At 47.6% G+C, this 10,917-nt stretch overlaps 1 protein-coding gene across 1 annotated transcript; it reads right to left on the reverse strand.

Moving 5' to 3' along the window:
- Window positions 1-1,355: 1,355 nt before the first annotated feature.
- On the reverse strand, window positions 1,356-5,787 carry LOC148116664 (uncharacterized). The gene is made up of 2 exons (XM_087882208.1): window positions 3,917-5,787; window positions 1,356-1,765 (listed from the first exon to the last, which is right to left on the reverse strand). The coding sequence occupies exons 1-2, from the start codon at window positions 5,294-5,296 to the stop codon at window positions 1,745-1,747; spliced, it is 1,401 nt and encodes a 466-aa protein (XP_087738334.1). The 5' UTR covers window positions 5,297-5,787; the 3' UTR covers window positions 1,356-1,744.
- Window positions 5,788-10,917: the final 5,130 nt, after the last annotated feature.

A 10,917-nucleotide genomic window follows, 5' to 3' on the forward strand; every position in this document is an offset into this window, starting at 1 on the left:
TAAAAAAAGAAAAGAAACATTGATGGACAATGACACCACCCAAACTTTTAAACAAGCATTGGCCACCGATTAATGGTTTTTGAACCATAAATCCAGCTGTCTGATGAAAGAAAACTTAGCTTGGATGGGAGGGAAGTTGTTCCTGCCAGCCAAAGACTATGCTTAATGGTAAGGTGCAACTCCAAATTAGCTGGACATTTTGGGTTTGTGAAAACTTTACACCTGATTAAAAGACAATTTTGGTGGCCATCACTAAAAAAGGACATAGAAAGCTATGTAGCTAGCTGCCCCATTTGTGCAGCAGCAAAAAGACATCAGGGGAAAACACCAGGTCTATTGTAGAAGGTAGCTGAGCCTTCAGCACCATGGAGAGAGATTGCTATGGATTTCATCGTGGAATTGCCAAACAGTGAGGGAAATACTGTTATTTGGGTCGTGACAGACCTGTTTTCAAAACAGGAACATTTTATACCTTGCCAAAAGGTCCCAACTGCTAAAAGTTTAGCCAAATTATTCCTAATACACATTTATTGACTTCATGGAGCTCCACAAAGGATCATCTCTGACAGAGGGGTTCAATTCACCTCCAACTTTTGGAGGGCATTTTTGGACTTACTTGGTACTGGCCAGGGGTTGAGCTCCTCTCACCACCTGTCTACTAATGGAAATTCTGAAATTTTGAACTCGGTGCTAGAACAATATTTAAGATGTTTTATTAATTTTCAACAGGATAACTGGACCGAACTTTTGCCTTTTGCTGAAGTTGCGTTTAATAATGCTGTACATTCAAGCACTGGTTTTATCCCTTTTAGAGTAGTGACAGGCCAGGATTTCAGTCCCATTCAGTCACTACCCACAGAAGAACCCACTATCCCCTCCCTTAAGGAGTGGATGGATAATTTGCAAAACACATGGCCAGTGGTTAGACTAGCTTTAAAGGAAGCTAGAGAGGCTTTTAAAATTCAAGCTGACAAGAAAAGGATGGAACCAAACTTTTGGAGGGCATTTTTGGGTTTACTTGGTACTGGCCAGGGGTTGAGCACATCCTTTCATTCTTGTACTAATGGTAATTCTGAAATTTTGAACACGGTGTTAGAACAATATTTAAGATGTTTCATTAATTTTCAACAGGATAACTGGACCGAACTTTTGCCTTTTGCTGAAGTTGCATTTAATAATGCTGTACATTCAAGCACTGCCTGAACTACCACAGAAGAACCCACCATCTCCTCACTTAAGGAGTGGATGGATAATTTGCAAAACACATGGCCAGTGGTTAGACTAGCTTTAAAGGAAGCTAGTGTAAGGATCGCCTCTCCTTCCAACTTAAGAAAGTACGAACTCTTGAAACGTAGTTGTTCAAAAGGATTCTTTTATTAAGCAGAAGTGAAAACCATCCAGTTAAAGCACAATCTGAATGCCCTTAGGCAAAGCAGTAGGATTAAAGTGGTAGAGACCCCTCCCTTTAGGTCAGAATGCGGATTTCAGCCAATACACAAGTGTGAAGATGTTTTCTTTACTATTTCCTTTGAGAACCCGAACACACATGCATTCCCACCACTTCCCTTTAAAGTGAGACAACCCACATGGCTATCATATAAATTCCTGCAGGTAAAGGGAATCTCAGGCTTCCTTGGCGCCAGGATATAGGTTGTAAAATATCTGATGACACAGGCCATCCAAGTCCCCCCTTCCTTCACTTGAATGGCAGTATCACTTTTAGGGATCTGACATGCTACCCTCCTTAGAAAACAAAAGGGTCCACCTGTAAAAAAAAACAAAAACAAATATACACAAGATTTCAAGATTTCATGATAGTAGATCAACAAGGTTTGTTAGGGTATTGGGAGTGAAATTTTCTCAGCAAGGTTGGAGCCCTAACGTGGTGTTTAGCGACCCATTCATTGTGTGCTGATGGTAAATGTTTCCAAGCAACTAAGTATTGGACTTTCCCTCTGTGGATCCTAGAATCAAGGATTTCCTTGATTTCAAAGTGTTGTTCACCTTCAATCATGATGGGAACAGATGGTGTAGATGCAGGTGGTCTGAGGGATGAGGTTACTTCTCGTTTGAGTAAACTGATATGGAATACTGGGTGGATCTGCCTGAGTGTCTTTGGAAGAAGTAGTTCAACTGCTACTGGATTTATGATTCTAGTGATGGGGAAAGGTCCAACGAACTTTGGCCCTAGTTTCTTTGATGGTTGTAATGATTTCAAGAATTTTGTAGATAAGTATACTCTGTCTCCAATATGAAAAGGTTTGGGTTCCATCCTTTTCTTGTCAGCTTGAATCTTAAAAGCTTCTCTAGCTTCCTGTAAGGCTAATCTAACCACTGGCCACGTGTTTCGCAAATTATCCATCCACTCCTTAAGTGAGGGGATGGTGGGTTCTTCTGTGGGTAGTTCAGGCATGGGGCTGAAATCCTGGCCTGTTGCTACTCTAAAAGGGGTAAAACCAGTGCTTGAATGTACAGCATTATTAAACGCAACTTCAGCAAAAGGCAAAAGTTCGGTCCAGTTATCCTGTTGAAAATTAATGAAACATCTTAAATACTGTTCTAGTACCGAGTTCAAAATTTCAGAATTTCCATTAGTACACGGATGAAAAGAGGTGCTCAACCCCTGGCCAGTACCAAGTAAGCCCAAAAACGCCCTCCAAAAGTTGGAGGTGAATTGAGCCCCTCTGTCGGATATGATCCTTTGTGGAGCACCATGAAGTCGATAAATGTGTATTAGGAATAATTTGGCTAAACTTTTAGCAGTTGGGATCTTTTGGCAGGGTATAAAATGTGCCTGTTTTGAAAATAGGTCTGTCACAACCCAAATAACAGTATTTCCCTCACTGTTTGGCAATTCCACGATGAAATCCATAGCAATCTCTCTCCAAGGCGCTGCAGGTTCAGCTACCTTCTGCAATAGACCTGGGGATTTCCCCTGGCGTCTTTTTGCTGCTGCACAAATGGGGCAGCTAGCTACATAGCTTTCTATGTCCTTTTTTAGTGATGGCCACCAGAATTGTCTTTTAATCAGGTGTAAAGTTTTCACAAACCCAAAATGTCCAGCTAATTTGGAGTCATGGCACCGTACCATTAAGCATAGTCTTTGGCTTGCAGGGACATACAACTTCCCCCCCACCCAAGCCAAGTCTTCTTTCATCAGACAGCTGGATTTGTTGTTCAAAAACCATTCATCAGTGGCCAATGCTTGTTTAAAATTTTGGGTGATGTCATTGTCTGTCACTGTTTCTTGTTTTTTCTGGGATCTGGTGACTACTTTAGCGGCTAGTTGACTGTTTTGTACTATAGGTTTGATTACGTCTGACCTTGCACGAATGTATTGCGGTTTTCTGGATAGCGCATCCGCCAGAAAGTTTTTCCCCCCCCGGGAGGTATTTTATTTTTCGCTAAAAACCTCAGCTAAATCCTTGTATTCTATGGGTATGCCCTCAGTTGGTGTGGCGTGACCAGGCATGGCCGTTTCTCGATTCTCTGCCCCCTCAAGTCCTTTATGTGGATACTCAGCAAAAGTCACCTTCCTCTGAAATTTTATGATGCCTTGTTTCCAATTGATTTGTGGGTTCCATCTTTTTAGCCACGCAAGGCCCAGAACCAATGGCCATTCCATGCCAGGTGCCACTATAAAGGTAAGCCTTTCCTTGTGGCTTCCAATGCCTATATGTAGAGGCACGGTGGCCAGAGAAGCCGGCTCCCCTCCTGCTATTGACCCATCTAGTTGGCAGAAAGCAATGGGGGTTTTCAGCTTTCTTACGTTAATCCCTAACTTCCCTACTAAGGTTGGGCTGATCAAACAACGGGTGCACCCCGAATCCACTAGGGTGGGGATACTTATCTCCCTGTCCTGGTTTGGGATAAATAGTCTTAAGGGGAGGGTAAGCGGTTTAATTGGTTTGCTTACCAGTGGCTCATCATCTGGATCGCTTCCGAACGAGTGTGATTCCTCCTGTTCAGATGCCAGGGTTTCTTCCCCAAAGAGGGGAGAGGATGGGACTTCTATGGTCTCCCTGCTCCTCAGGGCAGTTTCCTTCCCATGCCGACCCGGTTTTCCAGGACCCTCCCCTGGTGGGTGGTTCCGGGCGGGTGTTTGCGAACGACACTCTGCAGCTCGGTGCCCTTCTTTTCCACACTTGAAACAGGCTGAAGATCTCGGGGAGAATGCGGTTTGTGGTTTGTGGGGCTCTTGCTTCCATTGGGGTGAGGATTTCTTCCATGCTCGCCCCGCTCGATACTGGTTTCTGGCCATATCGATCTCAGCTTCTTCGGCAGTGACATACCATTCATGTAGGTCATTCGGTGTCCCTCGGGCCACGCAGGCATTGTATAGATCATCACTCAGTCCATCCTTGAAACAGCTCACCAAAATATCTTCCGGCCAGTGCACACGACACGCGAGGTCCCGGAATTCTTCGGTATACTCTGCTACTGGCCGTCGCCCCTGCCTCACCACCTTAATGCGGTCACGTGCTTTGCGATCTGCCAGTGGGTCCTCGAACCGACGTCGCAGGGCCATCATGAAATGGTCGAAATTCCGCAGTTCTGGTGCGTTGGCATTATGTAGGGTCACCATCCATCTGGCTGCGGCACCCTCTAGGGCTAGGGTCACAACTCGCACTCGGGAGCCTTGGGTTTGGAAATCACGCCCATACTCTTGCATGTAGGTGAGCACATGTGCCACAAAGAATCCTAATTGTTGCGGATTCCCATCAAACTTCACCCCAAGAGGGGGAGTTTCTCTTTCCAGCTGAGGAGCCCGGGGTTGGTTGGGAATGGGCGCCCGTGTGCGTGCTGCCTGGGGGGGAGGGTTTGCTGGGTCTTCTCCCGTAGCTGCTGCACCATCCGCTCGATAGGCGGCCTCCAGGAGGGGGGTGCCTCCCCTGGCATCATCCATGACTGCTGCCCTTTCAGTGCTCTTTGGTTGTTGTCCTGGCTCCCTTCGGATGTTAAGATTTTCCAAAGTCTCCATCACCAATTGGGTTACATGCCTCTTCAGATAGTCCTCCCTCAGGGGTGCTTCGGTCAGCCCCCCCTGGTCAGTAAGGGCTTCTAGTTCCAGTTTCCACCCCGGTTTTCGGTTGCCACGGTTGAGGGTGACTCCTCTGGTTCTCTCATCCCAGCCATCTTTCTTCCCGATGCCAATTGACCAGCGGGGCTTTTCAGGATTCTCCAGGGTTACCTCATCCTCTCCGATGGGTCGCACGAGGCAGGCATCCGACTGGGTGGCGGTTGCTGTCTCTCCCCAGCAATCGGTTTCTCCCAGCTCTCTGCTTTGTTCAGACATGGTTTGCAAGGTCCCCTCAGTAGAGCAAAGATTGCTTCTCTGGGTTGACCGTTTTGCAGATTGTGCTTTCTGTAAGGATCGCCTCTCCTTCCAACTTAAGAAAGTACGAACTCTTGAAACGTAGTTGTTCAAAAGGATTCTTTTATTAAGCAGAAGTGAAAACCATCCAGTTAAAGCACAATCTGAATGCCCTTAGGCAAAGCAGTAGGATTAAAGTGGTAGAGACCCCTCCCTTTAGGTCAGAATGCGGATTTCAGCCAATACACAAGTGTGAAGATGTTTTCTTTACTATTTCCTTTGAGAACCCGAACACACATGCATTCCCACCACTTCCCTTTAAAGTGAGACAACCCACATGGCTATCATATAAATTCCTGCAGGTAAAGGGAATCTCAGGCTTCCTTGGCGCCAGGATATAGGTTGTAAAATATCTGATGACACAGGCCATCCAAGTCCCCCCTTCCTTCACTTGAATGGCAGTATCACTTTTAGGGATCTGACAGCTAGAGAAGCTTTTAAAATTCAAGCTGACAAGAAAAGGATGGAACCCAAACCTTTTCATGTTGGAAACAGAGTACCGTATTTTCCGGCGTATAAGACGACTGGGCGTATAAGACGACCCCCTACTTTTCCTGTTAAAATATAGGGTTTGGGCTATACTCGCCGTATAAGACTACCCCTCTTCCAACGCACACCAAATAAAAATTAAAAAACATCAGATTTGATTTCAATATGGTAATTTTAATTCAAATGCTTATGACACGCAGGTACTTAGCAGGAAAACTGTCACTTATAAACATAAGGCTGTTTGTCATCAAACATGTCAACATAAAACAGTGCAATTGGATTAAACTTTTCCTAATTCACTCTAAAGCTGAAAGGAAGGATAAGACAATAAACCCATGGGAGCTGCCATGCTGTTTGTTTTCTAAGCTGTCAACCAAACTGGAACTGATTATGATAGGAGGAAGATAACAAACAATAGAGAGCCAGTGCCGGGCAAGTCCCTGGCGAGTCAGTAACACCCATCATAACTGCAAGCTATTTTTACAGGTTTTGCTGGCGTGACAGTTTCCCTTTAAAAGCCTTCAAAATCCTCCTGTTCGTCATCTGATATCATAAGTACATCAAGGACATCTTGTGATACATTTGTAAGGCAGTCATCATATGGATCTAATTCCGTATCAGATGGTGTGGTCTCAGCTTCGGCTTCCTCTTCATCTTGCCACAAGTAGTCGTCCTCCATACCATCTAATGAATTTGATATGCCACACTTCTTGAAAGACTTGATTACTGTTTCTGCATCAATATCATTCCAGGCTTTTATGACAAACTTGCACAAAACATCCAACTGTGGAGCACGCATGTTTCCTCCTTTTGTGAATGACTTTTCACAGCTAACCATCCACTCATTCCACTGTTCTCGAATGCGATCTTTAAATGGCTTGTTTAGGCACACATCCAGTGGCTGTACCAACGATGTCAATCCTGCAGGAATAACTGCCGCATTTGTGTTTATTCTTGCAAGCCTTTGCTTGGTGCTGGGAGTTAAATGAGCCCTGAACATATCCCACACCAGTAGACTACGTTTTTGAATAAGTCCACCTGGTCGCCTGCTCCATATATTATCAAGCCATAGCTTTACCCCTTCTTCATCCATCCAGCCTTTTTCATTCACATGTACAAAACAACCAACAGGGAACTTTAGTTTCGGCATTGTTTTTCTTTTAAAAATAATCATTGGTCTCAGTTTGGAGCCATCAGCTGTGCATGCTAGTACCACTGTAAAACTGGACTTCTCATGTCCTGTTGTTTTAATTAAAATTGTTTTTTCACCTTTTGGATGGACAGTTTTATTTCCAATCATATCAAAATTCATTGGAGTTTCATCCATATTTCCGATACTACTTAACGCATAGCCATGTTTCTTGCGCTGTTTTATTACATATCGATGGAAACTATTTACTTTGGCATCAAGATCTGCAGGTAATTTTTGTGCAATTTTTGTCTTTTGCCTCAGAACCAAATTATGCCTTTCCAAGAATCTAGTACACCAGGATACAGTGGCCTTAAATCTGTTGCTGTGATCTGGGTTAGATTTGGCCCACTGAAGTGCAAACAAACGTATTTTATTTCGTGTAACTACATAACCGTTTTGGCAATGCTCATTCACCATGTCTGCTACATGTTTTTCGAGTTCTGGCCAATGTGGGGTGCCTCTTCTTAATGCACACTTACCCCTTGGCATACTCTTTAATGCTTTTACATTTGCTTTCCAGTCCCGAACCATCTTTTCTGTTACTCCATATTGTCTTGCAGCAGCACAGTTATTATGTTCCATGGCAAAGTTTACAACTTTAAGTTTAAAACTGGCTTCATATTTCTTTCTTCTTGCTGGTGGAGCCATGATGGGGTCTTGACTGTTATATTTGTTTACTATACTGTATGTACTGTTGCTGTACTGTATGTATTGTTGCTGTACTGTAGAGAAAGGTAATGGGCTACGCTACGTGTAGTGGCAAGAGGGCTATTTTGTACCAGGTTTTTTTCCTTCACCCATGCAGCCTTGTCGAGATCCGCACAGCTTCATGAATCTGAATTGCTGGCACTGACTGATGACGCTATGGAAGCGCCAACAACATTGACAGGAAGCTGTGCCGATCTAGTCAAGGCTGCATGCTGCTGAATGCTGGAACCAGCTGGTTGCTGAGCGGAGCTTCTCCCAGGCATCTAGGGGGATATTACCGACGCTCCAACTTCCCCAGCTGACCCCCAGTGATGGCGAGCCCCATTGGTCTGGGGAAGTCAGAGCGTTGGTAATATCCCCCTAGATGCCTGGGGGAAGCTCCGCTCAGCAACCAGCTGGTTCCAGCATTCCAAGGCGATTCCAAGGAGGTCCACGGTGAAAGCGGCGCCGCGGTCAACCTGGGCCAGCGCCTTGCACACCTGGCTCTGCGTCTCCATTATGAGAAGCTCCATGCGACTTCGCATGTCTCCGCCCCAGTCGCGCAGCTCTCGCAATCCGCTCACCGGAGGAGCCATGAAGTGCTCGCACCGCCTTGCCAGATCTTCCTCGTCCTCCTTTCCCCACAGCTTTTCCCGTTGTAATTGCTGCTGCTGCTACCACCGAGGCTGCTCCTTCATCTCTGCCCACCGCACCAGACCCAGCCCGGCCAGCACCGCCGTGGCTCCCGCAGTCCAAGCGGATCGGTGCCCGGGCTCGCAGGCGAAGGGTGGGAGTGCGCAGCGATCGACGCCGATTGCTGCCACCCACCATCGCTCCAACGGGAAGAACCGCCCAGCAGCGATTCCAAGGAGCCCGAAGCGAACATCCTGGAGCAGCACAGGCCGGCCCGGAGGCTTAAACCCCGGGAGCCCAGGTGCCAAACCCCGCACAGCAGAAAAGACATGACAGCCGATGCCCAGTTCCTTCTGCAGCCATCCGGATCAGCACCCAGGCTCGCAGGCGAAGGGTGGGAGTGCGCAGCGCACTTTCCTGGCTTGGCACCGATCCAGATGGCTGCAGAAGGAACTGGGCACCGGCTGTCATGTCTTTTCTGCTGTGCGGGGTTCGGCACCTGGGCTCCTGGGGTTTAAGCCTCTGGGCCAGCCCGTGCTGCTCCAGGATGTTCACTTCGGGCTCCTTGGAATCGCTGCCGGGCGGTTCTTCCCGTTGGGGCGATGGTGGTGGCTGCGAGCCTGGAAGAGGTGGTGAAATGCAGAGCAATACCTCATGGGGAAGGAGTCCACCGTGGCTCCCGCAGTCCACTCACCATCGCCCCAATGGGAAGAACCGCCCGGCAGCGATTCCAAGGAGCCCGAAGCGAACATCCTGGAGCAGCCCGGGCTGGCCCAGAGGCTTAAACACCAGGAGCCCAGGTGCCGAACCCCGCACAGCAGAAAAGACATGACAGCCGGTGCCCAGTTCCTTCTGCAGCTGTCCGGATCGGCGCCAAGCCAGGAAAGTGCGCTGCGCACTCCCACCCTTCGCCTGTGAGCCCGGGTGCTGATCCGGATGGCTGTAGAAGGAACTGGGCACCGGCTGTCATGTCTTTTCTGCTGTGCGGGGTTTGGCACCTGGGCTCCCGGGGTTTAAGCCTCCGGGCCGGCCTGCGCTGCTCCAGGATGTTCGCTTTGGGCTCCTTGGAATCGCTGCTGGGCGGTTCTTCCCGTTGGGGCGATGGTGGGTGGCAGCGATCGGCGTCGATCGCTGCGCACTCCCACCCTTCGCCTGCGAGCCCGGGCGCCGATCTGCTTGGACTGCGGGAGCCACAGTGGTGCTGGCCGGGCTGGGTCTGGTGCGGTGGGCGGAGATGAAGGAGCAGCCTCGGCGGTAGCAGCAGCAGCAATTACAACGGGAAAAGCTGTGGGGAAAGGAGGACGAGGAAGATCTGGCAAGGCGGTGCGAGCACTTCATGGCTCCTCCGGTGAGCGGATTGTGAGAGCTGCGCGACTGGGGCGGAGACATGCGAAGTCGCATGGGGCTTCTCATAATGGAGACGCAGAGCCAGATGTGCAAGGCGCTGGCCCAGGTCGACCGCGGCGCCGCTTTCACCGTGGACTGCTGGGAAAGGAAGGAAGGTGACCCGAATTCTGGGGTAGAGTGGAGACGCGTTCCTTTCTCGTGGGCCCCGCACTGCCTGGCACCTCTTGTAGGTTGGAACTAATTCGGAGTACAGCTTCCCCTCAATGTTGCCGGCACTCCCAAAGTGTCATCGGTCAGCGCCAGCAACTCAGATTCGGGTACCCGGCGTATAAGACGACCCCCAACTTTTGAGATGATTTTCCTGGGTTAAAAAGTCATCTTATACGCCGGGAAATACGGTATACTTATCTACAAAATTCCTGAAATCATTACAACCATCGAAGAAACTAGGGTCAAAGTTCATTGGACCTTTACCCATCACTAGAGTCATCAATCCAGTAGCAGTTGAACTACTCCTTCCAAAGGCACTCAGGCAAGTCCACCCAGTATTCCATATTAGTTTACTCAAGCGAGAAGTAATCTCATCCCTCAGACTACTTGCCTATATCCCTCAGACTACTACACCACCTATTCCCATCATGACTGAAGGTGAACAACACTTTGAAATCCTTGACTCTAGGACCCACAGAGGGAAATCCAATACTACAGTAGTCGATTGGAAACATTGACCATCAGCACACAACGAATGGGTCATTAAACACCATGTTAGGGCTCCAACCTTACTGAGAAAATTTCACTCCCAATACCCTAACAAACCTTGTTAATATACTATCATGAAATTTTGTTTATATCTGATTTTTTTACAGGTGGACCCTTTCATTTTCTAAGGAGGGTAGCATGTCATATCCCTAAGAATGATACTGCCAATCAATTGGAGAAGGTGGAGGCTTGGATTCGATTTACTAGCATTGCCTGTGTCAACAGATATTATACAACCTATATCCTGGTGCCAAGGAGCCCTGAGGTCCTCTTAACATGGAGGAATGTTTATGATAGCCATGTGGGTTGTTTCACTTTAAAGGATAACAGTGTGAATACATGTTTGTTTGGGTTCTCAGGGAAACTAGTAAAGAAAACATCTTCACACTTGTGTATTGGCTAAAATCTGTATTCTGACTTAAAGGGAGGGGTCTCT

The sequence above is a fragment of the Pantherophis guttatus genome, chromosome 1, assembly GCF_059756535.1.
Source record: "Pantherophis guttatus breed Tessera chromosome 1, ASM5975653v1, whole genome shotgun sequence".
In the NCBI taxonomy this organism is placed as follows: domain Eukaryota; kingdom Metazoa; phylum Chordata; class Lepidosauria; order Squamata; family Colubridae; genus Pantherophis; species Pantherophis guttatus.